The sequence below is a fragment of the Megascapheus bottae genome, chromosome 17 (assembly GCF_031878675.1).
Source record: "Megascapheus bottae isolate mThoBot1 chromosome 17, mThoBot2.hap1, whole genome shotgun sequence".
In the NCBI taxonomy this organism is placed as follows: domain Eukaryota; kingdom Metazoa; phylum Chordata; class Mammalia; order Rodentia; family Geomyidae; genus Megascapheus; species Megascapheus bottae.
The window spans coordinates 47,851,614-47,875,681 of NC_143525.1; the positions used below are offsets into that span (position 1 = coordinate 47,851,614).

The 24,068-nt window shown below is 38.1% G+C and overlaps 1 protein-coding gene across 1 annotated transcript in view; it reads left to right on the top strand.

Moving 5' to 3' along the window:
• Positions 1-24,068, top strand: part of Myo1d (myosin ID) — a 280,575-nt gene that overhangs the window by 57,928 nt on the left and 198,579 nt on the right. Inside the window, exon 2 of the mRNA XM_090351261.1 lies at positions 23,689-23,897. Coding sequence (XP_090207387.1) covers positions 23,689-23,897 — 209 coding nt within the window. The remainder of the gene's footprint in view (positions 1-23,688; positions 23,898-24,068) is intronic.

The window sequence follows — 24,068 nt, forward strand, 5'->3', positions numbered from 1 at the left end:
TCAAGCAACAATAGTGGAGGAACACTGTTCTAGGAGCTACTGCAGAACCTGCTGTCAGCAAATACAGAAACAACCAATAGCTGAAAAGAGCAATAGAGGAGTTTCCTGGGGCAATGTCCAATTCTGGCTGTTAAATTGTAGAAACAGTAGTTGTCCTGAAAGTCCAGGGGACTTTGACAGATTGCTTCAGCCTAGCAGCGCCAGGAAAAGCCATATGAAGAGAGGCTTTCAAATATTTCCTAAAGGATGAGATATTTAAAAATATAGATGGGGAAGTGGTACAGTGGCTCAATGTGGTAGTATGCCCAGAGTACAAGCCCCATGACAGAAAAGGAAGGGAGGGAGGGAGAGTGGAGAGGGACAGACAGAAGATAGACAAATAGAACCAGACACGGGTGGCTCATGCCTGTAATTCTAACTACTCAGGACACTGAGATTTGAGGATCATAGTATTTCAGTAAAGTCTATAAGACTCTCAACCTCTAGTTAACTACCAATGAACCAGGAATAAAAGCAATGGCTTTACACTGCCTTGTCTTCAGGGACAATGCCCAGAACCTGAGTTCAAGCCCCAAGGAAGGAATGAGGGAGAGAGGAAGGAAGGAAGAGAGGAATTTCTTTCATTAATGATTATAGTATCGTTCTGTAAACTCCAAAAGTAAATTTGAACATTACTCATAGTATTACTACATGAGTACATTGATGCTGATACATAAAATTTTTTCATATATTTTTATTGTAATTAATAGAAGGGTTACATTATATTCACCAGATAGAAGGTGCATTACTTCACAAACATTGATATCCTTTCTCATGTCTTGGTCCCCGTTTTCTTCCCTTCCCTATCCAACTTCAAATAACCAGATACGCATATATACAATATATCAGATAACCAGGTGAAATACTGTAACAACATGATACATAAAATTTTTAAGATTAGCCTTTTGATGTAACATTCTTCCTTCCTTTCTTTCCCTTCCTCCCTTCCTTGTTTCCTTCCTTCCTTCCTTCCTTCCTTCCTTCCTTCCTTCCTTCCTTCCTCCCTCTCTCTCTTCCTTCCTTTCCTCCCTTCCTTCCTTCTTTCCTCCTTTTCTTCTTTCCTCTCCCTCTGAAGGTACTGAGTATTGAACTAAGGACCTCAAGATACTCTGCCATCTGAGCCACATCTTCAGCCCCCCCCCTTTTTTTTTCTTTGCCTATGTTTTGAAGTAGAGTCTTGGTTTATCCTGAACTAGTCTGGGCTATGTGATTCTCCTCCTTTTGCTTCCCTGTACCTCTGGAGATGACAGGCCATACTGCTGCACCTAGCCATTGATAAAAATGGAGTTTAAAGAATTTTTATCCCAAGGCTGGCCTCAAACCATAATCCTCCAATCTCTCTTTAAAGTAGTTTAGGATTACAGGTTTGAGCCACCATGCCTGACTTGTATGCTTCTAAAAAAATTAAATTAAAAAAATTTAGACCCAAAAATCTTTGTTCCTCTCAGTAAACACCCATTTCCTGATAGTTGACGTGCTTGAAAAAGTTCTTAATGCTTGGGAATGTTCTGTAAGGTTCCTTTAAGGGCTCTGTTTCACAGATGTTGTTTTGTAATATGGAATGGGCCTACCCGGCAGAATGTAATACATGTTGCATCACTTCCCTTTGCAAGAGTATTGACTCCAGGATCCTTGGGGTAGGGTAATTTTCTCATTGTTTTGCACAGGGTGTATCACCTGTTTCTGATTTTAGAATTCTGGTGAGTCATAGCAAAAAATTAAATGAAAATTGTTATTACACCTGTCAGCTGTAGTGTGGTATGTTGTATATAAACTACAGATAAAAATGCTAATGCCCAGGGTAGCGTTATTTTTTTTAACTTTAGTCATATTTAAAAATCAGACAACATTCCCTCATTCCCCCCACCCTCCCCCTCCAAAGAAATGCTTCCAGCTTCTCTTGAAAAATCAGAAGTTCCAGCACAACTTGTCTGCATTTCAGAATGTGAACCGTCTGTCAGAGTAACTGCTGTTAGCTTATTCTGGGCACATGCTTGTCAGAATCCCACCATGCCCTACTTGACTTACTTCCTGTCATTCCACATATCTGTCTTCTATAGGCATCTTAGTTTAATTACTGTCTTAATAGTGTGACTTACCAACAACCAAAACTACCAGAACAGCACTATTTGCCTTTTCCAGTATCATCAGTTAACTTTTATAATTTGAGTCATATATCATTCAAAGAATAACATCATGTATAATTCTATGGTTGAAATAAGTTGGTTGATTTCAGAAATTGGTTTTTATAATCTATATAAGGTAGATGAAACAGATGTGTGTATATACACAAATACATACTAACAATTGAAGAATCATCTGATAGGTACTTGGAGTTTAAAGTTTTTGTTCTTGTGACTTATAAATATGAACTTTCAATATGAACATTGTTTTTAAAAGCTTAGCACTAGCTTTCAACTACAGACTCAACAATGAGAAAGATTTTTCTTCCCTAAGTTATGTATCTTTTAGTTTGAATTTGAGGGAAGGAAAACATACATGCAAGGCCAACCTTAGATGTTTTATGAGTTATTTCCAAGGAAAACATGTTTTCCTCTAGCTGAGATTAAGAAAAAACTTTTGTCTGAAAATAGTTTATATCTGCATCCAGTTGTTAGTGCCCAGCACAGTAAAGCACTCAAAGCATAAATAATCGTCGTTTCTCTGAATCAAAAGAAGCACCCTCACCAGCCTTTGGTGGCTCATACCTGTAATCCTAGCTACTGAGGGAGCTGAGTTCTGAGAATCACAGTTTACAACTAGCTGGAGCAGTAAACATGAAACTCTTTTCCTCCAAGAAGCTAAAGACAGAAAGCCAGAAGCAGAACTGTGGCTCAAGTGTTAACAGCAAAAAAGCTGAGGGTCAGTGCCCAGGCCCTTGAGTTCAAGCCTTAGGACTGGTGCACACATGTGCATTCTTATTCTCTGTCTACCCCCTTTACCCCCATTCTTAGAAGCAAAATATATACTGTGTGCTGATGTGTGAGTATCTATATATTAAGTACTTTAAACAAATCTACATACTGAATGCTCTATTAATTACTTTAAACAACATATTGGCAGAACATGGATATACACTTTTTGTTCACTTTGGTAATGGATCTTTCTGTTTGGTCTGATTTCCCACGTAATCAATATTATGCATCTACTAGCAGGCTACTTCAGGATGAAAGTTGTACTCTACATAGCCATGACAGAGAACAAAATTTAATGGGGTTGGGAAGGTAGCTCATAGGTATAGCACTTGTTTAGCATGCCTGAAATTGTAGGTTTCATTTCCAACACCACAGATAAATACATCCATACACATACGTAAATAATAGGCTACTATGAGTTTCCTTTTTATTTTCACTGATAAACTAAACCATTCCATATTTGGATAGTGAAAATGGTTTTCTGCTGAAGACAGTATGGACATATCCCTGTCATTGAAAACTTACATTGTGTTCCATTAGAATATTCCAGCCTCATTTTGTCCAAGCCATTGGCCCAAATTACCTTGGTTTCTCTTAAGAATGTGGCATTTGGAAATCAAGATCCGGCTTGCTGCCACCCTGGTTGTCCCTACCTTAAGTAGTCATCAAACATCTGAGGAACAGGCACAGTATGTGCGCCTGCACCTGAGCAGGCAGACACATACACACCCTCCCACACCCCCCATACCCCCCCACACACACCCTCCCCGCCCCACACACCACACACACATACACACCCTCTCACACACATACCCTCCCACACACACACCCCCACACACATCCCCCCCCACACCCCCCCACATACCCTCCCCCACACACACCCACACCTCACACACACACCCCATACACATACCCTCCCCCCCACACCCTCCCCCCACATACCCACACACCCTCACCCCCCCACACACATACCCTCACACACACACCCTCCTTCCCACATACACACCTCACACACACACCCACACACACTCCCCACACCCACACCCACACCCCACACACATACCTTCCCACACACACCCCACACAATACCCTCCCATACATACCCCCACCACACACACAGGCACATCTACAATTAGCCCTCTTTGTATACATGTCTGCAGGTTACTCATCCACAGATTCAAACACGAGAGAAAATATTTGGGGAAAAAATGAATTCCAGCAAGATTAAAAAAAGAAGAAAAGGAGCCGGGAGTTTGGCCTAGGGGTAGAGTGCTTGCATAGCATGCACAAAGACCTGGGTTCGATTCCTCAGTACCACATACATAGAAAAAAAGCCAGAAATGGTGCTGAGGCTCAAGTGGTAGCTCTAGCCTTGAGAAAGTCCAAGGACAGTGCTCAAGCCCAGGACTGGAAAAAAAAAAAAAAAAAGAAAAGCAAACTTTGAATTTACCACGTTTCAATCACTGTGCTAAATCTATGCAACTGAACTGAGTGAGAGCATTCACTGCATTACATATTATAAGCAATATAGAGGTGGCTTATATACATGGATCATATATAAATACTGTACTTGAGCATCCTTGGATTTGGGGATCCACAATAGGTGTCAGGGTCTGTGAACCTATCCGCTGTGGATGCCAGAGGATACCTGTTGTATATCTGTTTCTTTTGGTGCATTGAATACCACAAGTTCATGTGGATATTTCTCATTTCAGTACAACATAAAGGGGTTTATTTTAGCTTCTGTATTTGTAAATCCCTTGTGCCATGAAAAGAAACATGGTTTCCATTATCCTCAGCATATAGATATATATATATATATGTTAATGTTTTCAGTCCTCCTATATGTGACTAGTTTCCTCTGAGTAAAGACTATTACCTAGAGCCTGGCCCTGCTAGACCCTGGGAATGCTCTTGTGGAATCCTACCCTGGCCCCACCACACATATGGTGAGCCAGCTGAATCCTCAGCCCCAGCTCTGCCAGATATACTGACCATGCTAGCCAAACCTTTGACGTTTTAAACTTAAGATGAATTACAAGCAAAAACTTGAGGCAAAGCATTTCCTGAAACTTTAAAGGATGAATAACTGATTTTAGTTTTTCAGTCACATCATTATTTTTGATTCTTATTCACTGAGGATGATGAGACTTGCTTAAGTACATGTTTGGAACAAATGCTGTTTATAAGTAGCCTCAGCTTTTACTTCGGTGAAATATGCCATTATCAGGCATTAAAAGCAACTATTCGTTGATGAACAATTGAACCCAAGGACAACTAAAGCTTTCCTTATGTGCCCATGGAGCTCACTAATATACATTGTGGTTGAGGTATAACAAACAAAGAAAAATAAATATTATACTATTTGTCATAAATTGGCAGCCAGTTCATGTACATAAATTCCTTTCTCGGTTTGACCTAGCAATAAAAAGGATTTAATTTCTACTTAGAAGAACTAAGAAAAAAGTGGGAAAATTATTTGTTTTTTCCATTTCCTGGTGTACTTGATCTGTTTTTAGTTTGCTTCTTTTCTTTGCCACTGCGTTCTTACTCTCTTAGTTCACTTCCTGCTGTCTGGTATTCCAGAGGATAGACAACACTTGGTTATTTCCACAAATGGAGATGGACCAACTAGTTAAAGCAAAATACTACTTCGCCCAATTCAGGTTTGTGTTTGGAATGTGTTGATTTTTTTTCAATATCAGAAGATTTTAGTAATGAACCTCTCAATGGTTCCAGTTCTCTTTCCTTTGTAAAAACTCCCTTGAGTGTCATGATTGTGTGCTAGGCATAAGTTCCTAAAAAAAAAAATCTGGCTTATGGGATCTTAGGAAACCTGATTACAGTCTAGAAGCAAGGATTTGTAATTCAGCATCTCAAATAACATTGAAAGATGAAAACTCTTTGCAGTGTGGTGTTGTCTTTGAACATCTCTAAATTAAGCTCTTACTGAAACATAAAAACAAAATTCTCCTCTGAGGATAGGTATTATCTGAAGGTCCTGGGAAGCAGCTGTTGATATTTCACTTGGGGATACCACCTGATATTAACTTTCCCTTAGGGCCTGCTAGCACCAGAGGACTGTTCCACTGTGAACATTTCATATGCCCTCTGGACACTAACTTGAAAATGGTGTGTATGCCAGTGGAACTTCCCTGCCTCACCTGTCAACAGCCTGAAGGCAAGGTTGATTAAATTGTAGAAGTCCAGCACTACTGACAAGAAAGCAGGGAAGCCCTCTTTCAGCCTCAGATACAAGGAAGATTGTGTGCATAGATACATACATACACGTGAGCATGTACACACCAAAAAAAAAAACCAAAAATGCCAAACATAGCAAGTATAAGGATAATGCAGAATGTAAATATGGAAAGCTTTATGTGAGGAAATAATAACCTTTAAAGATATTTCAGACTTCTGGCAAAGCCAAGAAGCAAGGAAGGACCAGGTCTCTGGCCATTCATTTGCTATTTTTTTTTCTAGTTTTGAAATCCTCTATTCTTTTCTGCCACTACATTTTTGCTATTATTCCATCTCAACAGGAAGAGCAGCTGAATTTATATGACTCAGGAACGTGTGAGGCACATACTAGTTTTCCTAGCTATAAAATCCACTTTGTAGTAGAAATAGATCTCTTCCCAGGCTCTTGACAGCCTTGAATTATCAATCCCTTTTTTTCCAAACAGAAAAGATGATAAAGTGATTGGTTTAGAGATATAATATTTTTCTTCTAACCTGTAACTAGGTACACATCAATGAAGGAGGTGTGGGGAGGAATGCTCTTGTTAGTAAACATTTATTTATTTATTTAACTATTCATTTATTGTGGTACTAGGAATGAGCTTTATACTTGTGCTGGAGTAGACTCTGATCCTCCTATTTGTGCTTCCTTGTGTCACTGGAGATGATGGATGTTAACCAAGATGAAGTCTTGCACACTTTCATGTGTGTATGCTGGTCCTGGGGCTTGAACTCAGGGTCCAGATGCTATCCCTGTGCAAAAATGCTGTACCACTTAAGCCACAACTTCACTTTGGATTTTTTGGTGCTTAATTGGAGATAAGAGTCTTCATGGCTTTTCCTTCCCTGGCTGGCTTCAAACCGTGATTTGCAGGTCACAACTCCCAAGTAGTTAGGATGACGTGCATGAGTCACAGTGCCCATCTATTAGTACATTTATTTTTCAATTTTGTATTCATACATGAATATAGTGTATTTTGATCAAATTTACCTCTTCCATTATTCTTGATTGTCCTTTCCCCGTTCTTTTCCAGTTTTTAGTGAGTTTCTTTATGCTATTTTCATACATACAATATGCTTCAATCATATTCACCCACCAGCCTCTCCTTTTCCGTAATTAATAAACTTAGTAACACGTGGGATTAGTTGAGCATATTCTAGAGATGGAGTTCAGTGAACTTTTCTACTCAGGTTGGCTTTGAAATTCTGTTCAGCCTCCTGAGTAAAGCTAGGATTACAGGTGTGAGTCACCAACCTATGGCAGTTTATTATTTTATAAGAATTCTTGACAGTGCCTTCAAGTGTTGATAATATTTTTTGAATATATAATTACTCTAAATTCAGATACTTGTGTATTTCCACGAGTGAGATTTCTAGCTTGGGTCTGAGTCACCTTTGTTTACTGGTTCATTTAAGTGAGGTATGACATAGCTAACTACCTCTCCAGCATGCCAGATTAGCCAATAATAGGCTACTATAATAGAAAATCTTTTTTAAATTTTTATTGTAAAGGTAATACACAGAGAGGTTATAGTTACATAAGTCAAGAATTGAATACTTTCTTCTTGAACAGTGTCACGTGCTCCCTCATTTTCTCTCAGTTTAGGAAATAATTTTTAAATGGATGGATGACAAAACAGACATAGACTAGACATAATGGTTCACACTGATGATACCAGCTACTCAAGAGGCAGAGGTAGGTTTATTGTAATCCATGGCCATGCAGGCAAAACAAACTAAAAAACAAACTGAAAGCCTAAGGGAGGGGGACATAGCTCAAGCTGTAGGATGCTGTAGGCCTAGAAAGTGTGAGGCCTGTTAGGGAAATGAACATACTCCTGACTGAAATAGAAAATGTAGTTTAAAAGGAAATACAATGTTCATTATTATTAAGGAGACAGTTCTGTAAGGCACAGTAGCTCATGCCTATGGTTGTACCCACTTTGCGAGGCTGAGATTGGGAATGCTGAAGTTCAAGGCCAGACCAGGTGAAAAGTTAATGAGATCTTATCTTAGACAATAAAAAGCTGGGTACAGTGGTACAGACTTTTCAACCCAACTATATAGAATGCACGGAGGATCATAGTCCAGGCTGGGCCCAGCTAAGACACAGGCTAAGACCCTTGCAAACACAAGGCCCTAAGTTCAAAAAACCCAATAATTGCCAAAACCACTTTCAGAGCTGAGGGCACCCTCTGTGTACAGTGTTTGCCTCGCCTGTACCAGACTTTAGGTCTGATCCTTATCACCACATAATAGTGGTAGTAATAATAAATTTTGAAATTAATCATATACTATTTACTGGGAATTTCATTTTCTGTGCTATACATAGCCTGTTTCAATATAATCACTTCAAGTTATTTTTTCCTCTGTTGTCCGTATCCTCATCAGTAAACAGAATCATGACCTTACTTGCTCATGTAAGACCCCTTAGTAACCTACTTCTTCTCATCTTTCAGGTTCTGTTAAGTAACCTCATCTGATCAATTCTTGTACTTTTTGGGGGGGAGAGGTGTTTGAACACAAGATCTGGGCACTGTCCCTGAGATATTTTTGCTCAAGATTAGCACTCTGCCACTTCTAGCCACAGTACCACTTCTGGTTTTCTGGTGGCTTATTGGAGATAAAAAATCTCATGGACTTTACTGCTTTGAATAGCAAGTCTCAGATCTCAGACTCCTGAGTTGCTAGTATTATAGATATGAACTATTCTTAATGCCCTATTCTCTGTCCTTATCAAAGCCCAGTCACCCTTTCTTGGGAGCAATTAGCCTCTCAGTGGTTCATCAACAACATAGTTCTTATACTCTACAGCCAGAGGGAGGGTTCTCAGTTGGTTCTCACATTCTTACAAGGCCTGTGTGATCTGGTCCCTCTTTGCTTAGTACTCTCCCCTTGCTGTGTCTGGTGAAGTATTGACACTGACCTGCTCTGCATTCCTCAAAAGATGTGTCCTTTATTCCTCCAGAGCAGTGTATATTTCTCTTGCGTCTTCTGGAGCCCCTGTTCAGTGTCTGCTCTCCTCCTCCTTACTTGCAGTAGGAAAGAAATGAGGCTTCTGGTTGTTAACCACAGCTCACAGCTTGGAACATAGTGATGAAAGTATTAATTAGTTGAATGAACACACACATAAAAATAAAACTGAAGACATTGATATGAACACTTAGGACAGTATGACTCAAAAGAAAAACAAGAGTTAGTGTGCTTATGTTATTTGAATGTACCAATAGTGTATTAAGCATCAAATGTGGAATATATCTTTGATTAAAACAATCCTGTGAGGTAGCTAATGGGTTTTGTTTTTTGTTTTGTTGCTGTTATTATTTGTCTGTTTATGAACCATGCTCTCATCATCTTTTTGCCTTGGAGTCTAGAGAGCTGAGATTATAAATTACAGGCATATATAACCATGAGCAGCTAGTTTTGATTTTGAATGTTCCCTGGGTCCCATGGGTAAAAGCTATAGAGTCCCTCCCCTGTTTGGATGGCAAAGCTTTAGGAAGAGGTGTACTGGAAGGGCTTTACATCACTTGGGTGTGTGCCCTGCCTCAACAAGGGTCGAAGCAACAGGGCTAAATAGTCATGGACTGGAAATTCCACAGCTTCAAGCCAAAATAATAATACCCAATGTGTGCTAGAGATAGCCTTCTCTAACCTTTCATAGCATTCTTTGTTATTGCCTTAATTTCTGAAGCAGTAGTTTGGGGTGTGGGGGGGAGGGGAGAATAGGAACAAGAGAAGAATGTTAAAAAATTTTCTAAACTTTCTATAATTGTGCTTACCACATGACACTGTATGAATGTAAACTGTTGACTACAATAATACTGGCTCTTATTCTCTGGAACTCAGGCTCTTGGCTTCAGTGTCTGGCACATGACAAATACTGTTTTCTCAGATGTTTGTTAATGCATGTACTCAGTACCTGGCAGAGTCAGATTTTCAAATGCAGACTCCCAGGCCTGTATGACTTGCAAGTTCACAATCTTTCAAACGGATGTGCTTGCCCATCTCAGAAATACCTAGTCCTACAAGAGCATAAAACGAAGTGACTCTGTTGCATGGAGGAAGTAGTGGCAAGTTGTTTGGGAGAGATCCTTATCTAAGAACTGAGAAAGTGGACTGGCCCTCATTGAAAGTTGGCAGTCAACTTAGTAAACGTTGTGTAAGCATGTGAAGAAAGGGGTCAAAGTTTTGTGTGCTTTGAAAATAAAACTGCAGTATAGGCTGTCTTTTCAAATGATCCAATATTGGTTTAAAAACCCACACCCAGGAAACAGTCTCATTATAGGTAGAATTACGAATTATATGATCTTGGAGAAGAAACAGACAACAAAATGTAAATTTAAGTTTCATATAAGTAAATTTAAGTTTCATATATATGTATGTGTATGTGTGTATATGTATATATGTATGTATATATATATATGTGTGTACGTGTGTATATAGATATATATATATATTTTTTTTTGTCAGTCCTGGCTTTGAACTCAGGACCTGAGCACTGACTGTTCTTGGGCTTTCTCAAGGCTAGATCTCTACTATCTAAGCCACAGCACCACTTCTGGCTTTTTCTATGTATGAGGTCCCAAGGAATTGAGCCTGGGTCTTTATGCATGCTAGCCAAGCACTCTACCACTAGGACAAACTCGCGGCTCCAAGTTTAACATGTGTTTTATTTATTTATTTTTCATATATTTTTATTGTAATTAATAGAAGGGTTTCATTATATTCACCAGATAGGAGGTACATTACTTCACATACATTGATACCTTTCTCATGTCTTGGTCCCCATTTCTCGCCCCCCACCCCCATTAACATGTTTTTTAAACTAGCATTTTCAATTCTAGAAATGTGATCTGGAGTTACACAAATACATACGCCAAAAGGAATATATGCCATTCCATATATATGGACATATATTCATATGTGTTTATACACTCATCTATAAACATACAGTGTACTTACATGTACATAAATGTATACATATACATTTGTATATACATTTGTTTACTCTATGTGTATAGTGTACATGCATGTGTATGTAATGATCTATGTTCATTCTGGCATGTTTATTTGTACTTTTTAATATACATATGTGTATCCATATGTATATATATAAACATACAAGTTGGGTAATTATCCATAGTAATGAAAGATTGATGACAATTTTAAGTATCCAATAGAGATGAATTCAATGTATTGTCTGTATATTGACTTATAAAATGGAATATTATTCAGGACTGAAAATTGACATTTATGAGGCTTCTGCCAAGAAAAAAAATGTTACTTATGTAAAAAAAACCCACTTAGCCAAGTATTTATGTATAAATTATTTCTAGAAAAAATACAATGGTTGCTTCTTGGGGGGAAGCTGTGAGAAAGATGGAAAAGAAACATTTTCACTATCATTTCTCTCCTTAGTTCCTATAGTACTTAAACTCATAAAGAGTCTGGAATTTGTATTTTTAATTAGCAGCTTTTTTTTTGTCTGTTGTGGATATGAACTCTGGGCCTGGGCACTGTCCCTGAGTTCTTCAGCTCAAGACTAATGCTCTACCATGTTGAGGTATAGTGCCACTTCTGGTTTTCTGGGATTAACTGGAAATAAGTCTCTCAGACTTTAGTACCTGGGTTGGCTTTGAACCATGGTCCTCAGATCTCAGCCTTCTGAGTCGCTAGGATTACAGGCATGAACTACTTATGCCTGGCTAGTTAGCAACTTTTAACTTGGGTATAATTTTATATTTAGTTATAAGCATACTACAAGAAACAACTTTTTTATGAATTGTTTGCATTTTGCTTTGTTTCTCAGCTTCTTTTATATATTTTATATAAGCAATTGGAGACATTATACCCCTTACCTCTAGATAATGTATGCCTCTTTAACCTTGTTACTTAACCACAGTACAATGATCAAAATAAGGAAATATAATTTGACATAATTCTAGTATCTAATTCATAGCAAGGGTTCAGATTTCTCTAGTTGTTGCAATAATATCCTTAGAAGCAATTTTCTCCCTACTCTAGGATTCAGAATAGGAATGTGTTATGTGTTTGTCATATCTTTAATTTCCTACAATCAGGAATGCAGTTCAGAATTCCTTTGTTTTCTTGATCATTTCCTTTTCCACCTATTTGATAGACTGTCCTTCAGCTTAAGTGTCTTGATGTTTGCTCCTGGTTAGATGCAGGTGACTCATTGTGGGATACCACAGCAGCAGTTTCTGTGCCTTCTCCCTGTCTTTCCAAGAGATGCTGTGGCAGTCTGCATCCTCAGCCTCTCAGCTGCAGGAAATGAGGTTCTCCTTCAGGGCACGCCTGGAAGCTCTTGGGTCATGTGTGTAGCTCTTGAATCAGGGACTGGAATTTCTTAGCTCACACTTTTCTCTCAATACTTCGTCAACCACGTTAAGAACCATCAACCAATCTTACTGTGTTTATTAGATTTCCACAAGTGTTAAAGGTATTATATATAGTTATTTCCTGGTGTATATGGTAGTAATATTTCCATATCTTTCCTGTCAGATTATTCCATAGGCTTTCAACTCTCAGTTTATTACAGGAAAGAGTATTTTTTCACCTCTTTAATGATAAAAATCTTGTCTCTGCAGTTGAGTTTGAGTAGGTTCTATTTAATTTTGTTTTTCTGAAATAAAACTTGTTATAGATAACTAGAAGATAAAAAGTTGGCCTCAAAAAGAACCAAGTGGAATATTTGCTTTTGAGGCATGAAGACATGGTTCATCTTTTTTTTTTTTCATGGTTCATCTTTTTAAAGTAGGTGATCTCTTGCTGTATTTTATCCCTCCCTCCACTTTTGAAAGTCAATGTGCTGCCCAAAAAGAAGAGGATGAACAGATACCAATAAAAAAAAAAAAAAAAAAAAAAAAAGATTATGGGCTCGGACTTTGGCCTAGTGTTAGAGTGCTTGCCTTGCATGCACGAAGACCCTGGTTTGATTTCTCAATACCATATACATAGAAAAAAAGCCAGAAGTGGTGCTGAGGCTCAAATGGTAGAACTCTAGCCTTGAGAAAGTACAAGAACAGTACTCAGGCCCTGAGCTCAAGCCTAGGATGGCAAAAAAAATATAAAAAAAGATTATGTCAAATGACCATAAGATTTTCACACCTGATATTCTGAATTCTCAAATAGGATGCAAAACCTTTTTTTTCTGAGAGACAAGTAGAAGAGGCGGGCCAAAGGAACTCTTTCATTCATTCCTTTTTTTTTTTTAAGTTCATTAAATATTTAACCATCTTTGGCTTACTCAGGTCCTATACTTCATGTTGAAGGTAAAACTGAGGAAAAACAAAACAAAAAAAACTGAGGAAAAGCATAGGTATGGTTTGGTTTCTTTTCTCCTGGAGACAGACAATACGTAGGCACACAACAAAGAAAAGGAATTTTTGTCCATGTGTATCCTGTAGGAAGCAAGCAGGTGTGGCTGTTAAGATGGGGGAGAAAAAAAATTGTGTTCCCGCCAAAATCACAGTGAGCCACTATCTGGGTGTCAGACTGGTTTGAGATTGTGCTTCCTATTTATTGAAAAGCTTAAAGATCAGGAACTAATATTTTAAGGTTATGATTGCTGCTGTATGAACATTGGTTCAGAACAGGCTTGAGAGTGGTAAGTGGTTAATATATCAGTACAGACAGATGATTTCTTTAACTTCATATTTTGTTAACTACCAAATTTCTTGATCTGTAGGTAGATCATATTGCTGATTGGTGTTTTTTTAGTTGTGAGGAGTTTCAGATGTATTTTTTTTATAGAATGTATTTGGTGTGAGTAACTTGTATTTCTAAGACTACTATGGAAATTTTTTGTGTATCACAATCTTGGAGGTTGCAAATCCAAAATCAAGGAGTCAGCAGAGCCATTTTCCCTCTGAAACCTTCAGGGGAGAACTCTGTGTTGGCTCTTCCCAGAGGGGAAAAGGGAGGTTGTTAGTGTCTGATTCCTTGATCTGTAACTGCCTTGCTCCAGTCTCTGTAATCACATAGTATTCTTCTGTGTCTGTTGCCACACGTTTCCTCTTCCTGTAAGCATACGGTCATATTGGATTATAATTTGTTCTAATGACCTCATCCTAACTGGATTACATCTTCAAAGGCCCTGTTTCCAAATAAGATCGCATTTACAGATGCCAAGGGTAGGACGTCAGCATATCTCTTGGAGGAAACAGCTAAATCTACCACACCAATCACACCTGCATTTGTTTTTTCCAGGCTGCTGTCTATTTTCTAACATTCATTGACATTTTTATATTTATTTATTTAAAATATCACCATCTTCAGATTCTGAAGTCTTCAAGGGCTCCAACAATATGATCTCTATTATCTTCCACCTCTATTACTCTCCTCGTTGTACTTTGTTCTTCCTTTTCATTTGGCCCACTTTCTTTACCTTTTTTTTCTTGTTACATCAGTATCCATTCTCTACTTAATGCCTTTTAGTGTGGCCATCATTAAACAGAATTTCTCTTTTATAACAATGTATATATCTTATTTTGGCAAAGTCAATTTTCTTTAAATGCAATATTTTAATACATATTTTTTCAGAATTTTTCTATTGCATGGCATGTCATTTGGGGAGGAGTGTGTGTGTGTGTGTGTGTGTGTGTGTATTTGCTTGCTTGCTTGCATGCACACACTAGTCCTGGGGCTTGAACCCAGGGCATGGGCAGTGTCCCTGGGTTCCTATGCTCAAGGCTACCATTCTACCACTTGAGTAATGGCTTCATTTCCAGCTTTTTAGTGGTTAACTGGAGCTATGAGTCTAATGGTCTTTACTGCCTGGGGCTGGTTTAGAACTATAATCATTAGAACTCGGCCTCCTGAATAGTTGGGAAAAACAAACCATTTTTGCTGTTTTTTAATTGTAATTAATAGAAGGGTTACAGTTATATTTGCCAGATAGAGGGTGCATTTACTTCACACACACTGATATCCCTTCTCATGTTTGTGTTCCCATTTCCCTCTCTCCACCCTCTCCCTTCATCTTGTTTTCCCCCTTTCCTTTCCTATTTCAAATAAATAAACATATATATAATATACCAGATAACAAGGTAAAATACTGTAACAATATGAGAATATCCAAGGGACAACAAAAGAGATGAGAAATAACATAGTACATTAAGAACAGCAATCACACATTATATAGCTCTTGTTTCCATATCCTGGAGGTCCTTTCATTTAGCCTCATCTGATATGGCCTGTATATCTAGGTTTTGAGCTATTGTAATCCTCTGCTAGGAGAGTGCAGGGCTTGTACTAATTATTTCAAATGAGGGAAACCATTGTGCCTATGTTCCTTTGGATCTGGCTTATTTCACTTAATATGATTTTTTTTTTGCCAGTTGTGGGGCTTGAACTCAGAGCCTGAGTACTGTCCTTGGACTTTCTCAAGGCTAGAGCTGTACCCTTGAGCCGCAGCACCACTTCCAGCTTTTTTCTATGTATGTGATACCAAAGTATCAAACCCAGGTCTTCATGCATGCTAGGCCAGCACTCTACCAACTAGGCCAAACTCCTGGCCCTGCATTTAATACGATTTTTTTCAAGTCTTTTCATATCCTTACAAATGGGGAGATGTCATTCTTTCTGATGGCAGCATAGAATTCCATTTATGCTTTTTTTTTTTGATGGTCGTGGGATCTGAGCTCAGAGCTCTGTACTTGCTAGTCAGGTACTCCGCTGCTCAAGCCACATTTGTAATGCACAGGAATGTGAGGGACATTTGACCTGCCTTCTGTTTATCAAAGTCTGTGTTTAATTTTTTTTCTTGTCACACACCCTATTATGGTTATTATTATTATTGCCAGCTGTGAAGAGATAGGCTTAATTCTAAGTTATCAAAAGATAGTGGATCAAAGGACTAATAGACCACCGAGTTGGGCCCACATTTCTAACCCGTTTCTCCTCACCACTCTTCTGAAAATGGCAAACATCTTACCCAACATGCGAGTCCTATATGTATTCTGTATATAGGCTTCCAGGAAGAAGATGATTTACCATGACTTTTGTCATTTATCAAGGTCATCTACTGCAAGGAAATTGCACCTTTTTTTTTTACTTGCCAAACTCTTGGACAGATTGTATCTTGAAGAAACTAAGATACAATTCCCAATTATATTTTTACTTAGTCCTTCCTCATAGCTACTGAGAAGTGTCTAATGGGACTAATTCTATTTGGAAGCCACTTTAATCTAGTACCCCTGCCACTTTTGGCAAAGGATTTTGTTTTTGGCTACTCGGGAAATAACCCCTACTTTTGCAGAATTCTGCTCTTGTCCTGAGACCACAGCTGCTCAGAGTATTCTCACAGCGTCCCCTCGTGTACTGTAGCTCAGAATCATGACTCATGCTTTATTTATAAATAAGGTAACACCTTCCCTTCTGACGTGGTTTGGTTTTATTCTTAATCCCTTCCATGTTATTCCTCCAATGGGGGTTCAGTGGATGGTATTTGAAGCTCATTCTGGACAAAATCCTAAAAACTTCAGTATTTTGAAATTAGTGGAAAAGAAGAGGAGGAGAACCCAGAAAACACGGCCCCAACAAAACCAAGAGAAGATTGGATTGAGGAAATGGGACTCGAGGTTGAAGTCTGCTGAGAAACTAAAATGAGAAAAAATTAACCAATGAATTTAGCAGCTTCACTGGAAACTTCCTTTGGAGAGCTTGATTAATATTTTTGAAACTCAGGAGATGTACTCAGGTTGGAGTTGGTTGAAGTGATGGTGGAAGGAAAAAAGAGGCATGTATAGATGAACTTCCTGAGAAACAGGGTTGTGTAGAGTTCTGGAGACTTTATTTGCATTGAAAAGAGAAGGAAGACAGAACAAATCATGGAAACAGAACAAATCAGGAAGTAGACCATTCACAGAGAATTTTCCTCCTGATTATAATTGGTTCCATGTATTTAAAGAAGTCAATCCATGATGACAGTGAATTCTATTAGATCCCCAGTGTATGTTTGAAATATAATTGAAATAAATACATTCCTTTTGACTTGTGTTCAGTTAAATAGAAGTCCATCGTCTCTGATAAATTTTCAAATTTTGTCCAGTTTCCCTTTTACATAATTAAGACTTCTCTTTTTCCAATTTCCATGGTCACTCCATTACATACTTTATTAGCCCTTTTAGAAAAGGTTCGCTAGCTGGGTAGCTAGGTGCTGGTGGCTCATTCCTGTAATCCTAACTACTTAGGAGGCTAAGATCTGGGGATCGCAGCTAAAAGTCAGCAGGTAAGTTCATTAGACTCTTATCTCCAATTAACTACCAAAAAGCTGGGAATGGAGCTGTGACTCAAGTGGTAGAGTTCTATCATTAAGTGAAAAGACTCAAAGGCAATACCTAGGCCCTGAGTTCAAGCCCCAGGACTTTAAAAAAATATATATATATATACATACATAAACATATACATATGGTATACATAATATAATACATTCTAAATAATGTATATTGTTAAAACAATGTTATGGGTTCTATATTATTATACATATTTGTATGCTATCTATGGTTCATGTATGTGTGTTTCAATGTAAAGCACTATTATTCTCCAAAGATATTACCTTTATTTTTTCTTCAATGCCATATATTCATTCAAAACCTTTCACAACCTCTGTGTTTCAATTAAGGGCTAATAAGAATTTCTAGCCCTTGTGGGGGTTAGGCTGTACCTTGCTCTAAGTTATTTCATATTGAACATGACTTTAGGATTTCTCATTCAAAGTGATTTTTTGGGTTAATCTTTGCCACTGTAGTATATGCTTTTATTACCCTATCATCCTCTATAGTTATTACTTATTTACAGTACTTCCTTGTTCTGTCCTGTTTTTAAATTCCATTTAAGCCCATTGTCTAGAACAAAGTAGACATTGAGTAAATATTTGAAGAATGAATTGTAAGTTTTTCATAACAAGTTTGCACACACTGCATAGAAACACCTTCCTTGTTCTCTTGAAAGAGATGGTATCACTTTATTTGCCTTCTAGGATAATTACTGCAGTTTCTACCGGAGGCAAACCATGCAGGTGACTCCATTCCCTTCCTGTTTACTTCCTCCAGAGATTTTCCCAAGCAGGCTGGCATCTTGAGTTAAAGTGTATATTGGCACCATCTAGTGGTAATTTTAAGATATAACTGAGTGGAAAGTCTCACATTTAATTACCAAGAATGTGAAGTAAGCTGAGCTTCTAATATTTTGGAGATTGTCAAAGCATTGTATTTAGTACAGTGTTTTGGTGAGCCTCTCTCACTATCTTCATGTTGAGTCATGAGTCATTATTTATAAGACTTTTATAATTTTTTATGATTTTTTAGTGTCTTTTTTTTTTTTTTTGGTCAGTCCTGGGGCTTGAACTCAGACCCTCAGCACCGTCCTTGGGCTTTCTTCAAGACTAGCGCTTTACTACTTGAGCCACAGCACCACTTCCAGCTTGTCTATGTGTGTGGTACGAAGGAATAGAACCCGGGTCTTCGTGCATGCTAGGCAAGCAGTCTACCACTAAGCCAAACTCCCTGCCCTGTCCTTTGTTTTTATCTTTTGAGATAGGATCTTGCCATGTACAATCCAACTCACTGTGTATGTACAGCTTGGATTGGACTCAAACTCACTATGTAAGTCAGGCTGATCTTGAACACTTGATGCCTTAGCCTCCCACGTGTTGGGATTATAATCATGTGCCACCATTCTTAGCATTTATGCATATATTTCATCCTATTTTGAAAATATGATGGCTACATTTTTTATTTTATTTTTTGTTGATTGTGGAGCTTGAACTCTGCGCTTAGGCAGTGTCCCTGAGCTCTTCAGTTCAAGGCTAGTGCTCTGCCATTTGAATCAGAGTGCTGGTTTTCTGGTGATTAGTTGGAGTCTCACAGACTTTGGGCCTAGGCTAGCTTTGAACCATGATCCTTAGATCTCAGCCTCCTGAGTAGCTAAGATTACAGGTGTGAGCTACCGGCAACTGGCTGATGCCTAGATACGTTTATAACCAATATTTTACTTGAACTATAAAATACAATTTCAGAAAAGAATATCAAATAAAATCTTAAGACAACATTTTTAACTCATTCAAAACTTGTTAATTCTCTTAGTCAAAGTAACATATTCATAAAGTATTTTTTCCTAACATCCTTTTGCTACTTTTCATTATTGCTTTCTTAGGCTAGTTTTTGAAAATCAAATGATTTTGTTCGTTTCTTTTCCTTGCATGTGCTGAGCATATGCAGATTAACAGGTTAAGCCAGAAAGACTTGAGAGGTAGATCTTACATTTTATTACTTCTGTACATCTTTAAAATGAGTTGTGTCCCCCTCTTGCTGGCAACTTGGAACTGACAGTGGAAGCAGGGAATTGCATTATGATTATTGAATTTATTCCTGATATATAAGGTTTCTGTGATTTAGGTAGCAATGTTAATAACATCTACTAATATCTCCCTCGTGTATAAGATTAGTTGAGTTTGGTTTTTTTTTAAAAAGCAATCAGGGCTGGGAGTTTGGCCTAGTGGTAGAGTGCTTGCCTAGCATGCACGAAGGCCCAGGTTCGATTCCTCAGTACCACATACGTAGAAAAAAGCTGGAAGTGGTGCTGTAGCTCAAGTGGTAGAGCTCTGGCCTTGAGAAAAAAGTCCAAGGACAGTGCTCAGGCCCTGAGTTCAAGACTAGCCAAAAAAAAAAGCAATCAATGCCAAAAGGATAAAGGAGTATAATTATTACCATTTCACCTAAGTAGCATTCACAAAATCTGACCACTAACAAGTTTGTAAAGAGTAGAAAGGCACACAAATACAAAGAACTAAAGTCAGTGCTTTTAGTTACCACATAAACATTCTGGCTGTAGAGAAGATGAACAAGAAAACCACAATGGAAAAACTCACAGGAAACCTCAAAGTGGTCAATAAATCTATTTAAGCACACTAATTACATGATAAAAATCTTGGTTTGAATTTATTGTTGACATTATATTCAACTATTTGTTTCCATTCCTCATCATAGCCTTCATTTCAGCTTAAAAGAAGTTAAGGATTGGCCAGACACTAGTGGCTCATGCCTGTAATCCTAACTACTCAGAAGGTTGAGATCAGAAGGTTGAAGATGGGAATACTAAGACAGCCTGGACAGGGAAGTCCAATAATCAGCAAAACACCAAATGGGAGCTGTGGCTCAAGTGATAACTAACCTTGAACAACAACAACAAAAAAAGCTTAAAAAAACAAAACAGGTGCCAGTGGGTTGTGCTTGTAATCCTAGTCACTCAGAAGACTGAGGTCTGAAGATCACAGTTGAATGCTAGCCTGGACAGGAAAGTCCACAAGATTCTTATCTCCAATTAACCACTAGAAAACTAGAAGTGGCACTGGGGTTCAAAGTGGTAGACTACTAGACTTGAGCACAAAATGGCTCAGGGACAGTGCCCAGGCCCTGAGTTCAAGCAACATCTTGCCTTTTGGTTCCAAATGCTTGCTCATTTTTCCTGTCATTGGCAAAGAGAGGAAGGAAGGAAGGGAGGGAGGGAAGGAGGAAGGGAAAGAAAAAGAGAAAGAAAGGAGAGAGAGAGAGAGAGAGAGAGAGAGAGAGAGAGAGAGAGAGAGAGAGAGAGAGAGAGAGAGAGAGAAAGGAAAAGAAAAGGAAGGAAGGAAGGAGAGAGAGAGAAAAGAGAGAAAGGAAGGAAGGAAAGGAAAGGAGAGAAAGAAAGAGATAAAGAAGCAGCAGCAGCTTGCCTTTTGGTTCCAAACGCTTACTCATTTTTTCCTGTCGTTGGCTTTACAGAAAGAATGGTGAGAGATAAGCTGTTGAAGGACGAGCATTTTGTCTGTTAGAATTCTCACTTTATTCAACAAGTATATTTATCAATTCAGTACCCTCAAATTGAGCCAACTTGCACTAAAAATGTTCAGAAGAATTGTATCTGTCTCTAACATATATAGAAGCTTTTCCCTACCATTATTCCTAAACAATGCAGTAAAACAACTACTTGCATAGCATTTACTTTGTATTACTACTAAAGTAACCTACAGATGATTTAAACTATATTGGAATATACTTTAGGTTCTATGGAAATACCACAAAGATACTTATGTGAGGAACTTGCGTATCCACAAGTTTTGGTATCTGTGGGTGTGATAGACAGGTCATGATACTAGGCTCCCACAGATACCAAGGGATGACTATATTAGCTACTAACTCCTCTTCAGCAAGTGGAATGTGTGGGTAAGCTACCACTGGTGTACAGTCAAGCTCTGGTTCACATAACTGGATTGTGGTTAAAAGCAGATGTGTATAGGTTTTCTTGAGTTTTTATCTGTTGCCATTTGAACTTAGGGCATTACCTTACCTGGCATATATATATATATATGTATTTGTGAATACATATAGTTGTGTATATGTTTGTAATTATATGTATATGTATATTTATACATACATATATACACATACAATTTGTGCAAAGAGGTTTCAGTTGAACATGCCAGTTTATGAATACAATATGTCTTGATCAATGTCACCCCTTCTGTCATTCTCCCCAATTTCTCCCATCCCCATTCATCCCCTCAAGTTTCCTGGTTTCATGGATCTTTTTTTCTTTTTTTAAATTTCATTTTATGGGCCTGATGCAGTAGCTCACACCTGTGATCCTAGCTACTCAAGAGGCTGAGATTGAAGATCAAGGTTCAAAGCCAGTCATGGCACAAAAGGACCTGAGACTTTTAACTTCAATTAACCTCTAGAAAATGGGAAGTTGGGGCTTGGCTCAAAGGTAGAGCAGTAGCCATGAGCTGAAGAGCTCAGGGATAACACCCAGGCCCAGGGGTAAGGAGGTAGCCTTGAGCTAAAGAGCTCAGGGACAGCACCCAGGCTGCGTTCAAGCCCCATGGCGCACAATATATATATATATATATATATATATATATATATATATATATATATATAGCTGGGTTGATGTACAGAGGGGTTGCAACTACATTCATCAGGTAGTGGGTACATTACTTCTTGAACATGTTAGCCCTTCCCATGTTTTCTCCCACTTTGTCCCTCCCCATCCCCTCCCACTCCTCTTATTCCCTTACCTTCCCATTTTCAAATATGCAAATAAATGTATGTGCAATATGCTAAGTACAAAGGCAGATATACCTTAAGGGGAAACCTTAAGATAAACCTTAAGAGGAAAAAATGAAAAAAGGAATAGCTTCACATAGTACATTAAGAACAACAATCACAAAGATAAACCTCTTGTTACCATATCCTGGAGTTCGTTTTGCTTAGCCTCATCTTAGATGGACATATGTACATAGCTTTTGAGCTATTATGATCCTCTGTTAAGAGGATCCTAAACATATACTTATTGTTACAAATGAGGGAAACCATGGACCTTTTTCTACCTTTAAACCTCAATCCTCTCTATCTCAACCTCCTAAGTAGCTAAGATAATACCAGCCAGAGATGCCCAACTAGGTTTCATGTTTAAATTTTTTTCTTTGCAGACTTATGTATCTATATTGACAATTCCAATCATGGAGCTTTTATTCTTTTTTTTTCTTATGACCTCTTCCTACCTGCTTGCATGGACTGCATCCTCTTTCCCTCCATCCATATTATTCTATTCTATATGTAAAGAGATGCATAAAATACAACATTCTTTCATGTTTTCCATGGCTAACATGTACTCATTTATTAAATATGTCTGTACAAATACATAAGAGATACCTTTTTAATTTTTGTTTATGTGGAAAAGATAGGATCAGATTATATATGTGCTTTAATACTTCTGATTATATGTAGCTTTCAAACAAGTACACCGTTCTGAGGGATACCATTCCTGAGAATTTTTCCCATAGAAATAAAAGTGCTTATTTGAAAGACTGTCTAGAGCATTTTGTGCAGTATCATTCATAATAACAGGCAGAAGGAGGACCATTGAACACAGCATGATACATATACACTAAGGGATTTTAGAAGTCACTAAAAAAATTTGATTTGTACCATAAATATCTCCTCTACCATTCATTCTGTTATAAGTTTTACTCAATTTTTTTCCTTTACTGACATTTTAGTGAGGTTTCAAGACAGAGAAGAAACAAATGTCTGTGAGCAAGCTTCTTTGTAATTGAAGATCTGGCTAAGTGAATTTCAAGACCTGACTTCTTTTTCTTTCCTTCTGGAACTCTGAGATCTTCTTAGACTATTATTCCCTCTTCCCTTTACTTTTCCTTCTGTAGTTTGGAGACAGGAAATTCCCAGCCTCTAACAAATTAAAGTTTTCTTTCTTCTCTGAATTCTAACTTCAACTGGTCTTTTCTACCAGTAGCATCTGAAGGACACAGCCTGAAATATTGTCTCTAAAAGTAAACTCGGTGTCCAGGAAATGTCAGTTTAGAATTGTTTCTTGGATATTTGGATTTTCTTAGTAATAAAAGACTCATAGTCAAAGAGACATTGTTTATAAAGCCAAAGCTATGTTTTGTTTTCTTTACCCCATACAGATTTGAAAAAGGGCGTATCTATACATTTATTGGAGAAGTGGTTGTCTCTGTGAATCCTTACAAGTTGTTGAACATCTATGGGAGGGATACGATTGAGCAGTATAAAGGCCGTGAACTGTATGAGAGACCTCCACATCTTTTTGCTATTGCTGACGCTGCCTACAAGGCCATGAAGAGGCGATCAAAAGACACCTGCATAATGATATCAGGTATTTGGAGGGATTGCGTGGTGTGTCCAAGCTCAACATTTATTTAATTTACTTTGTGCTCAAGGATCTAAAAGGGTTGATTTTTTTTTTCAAGTCCTGGGCTTGGGCTCAGGGCCTGAGCACTGTCCTTGGGCTTTCTCAAGGCTAGAGCTCTACCACTTGAGCCTCAGC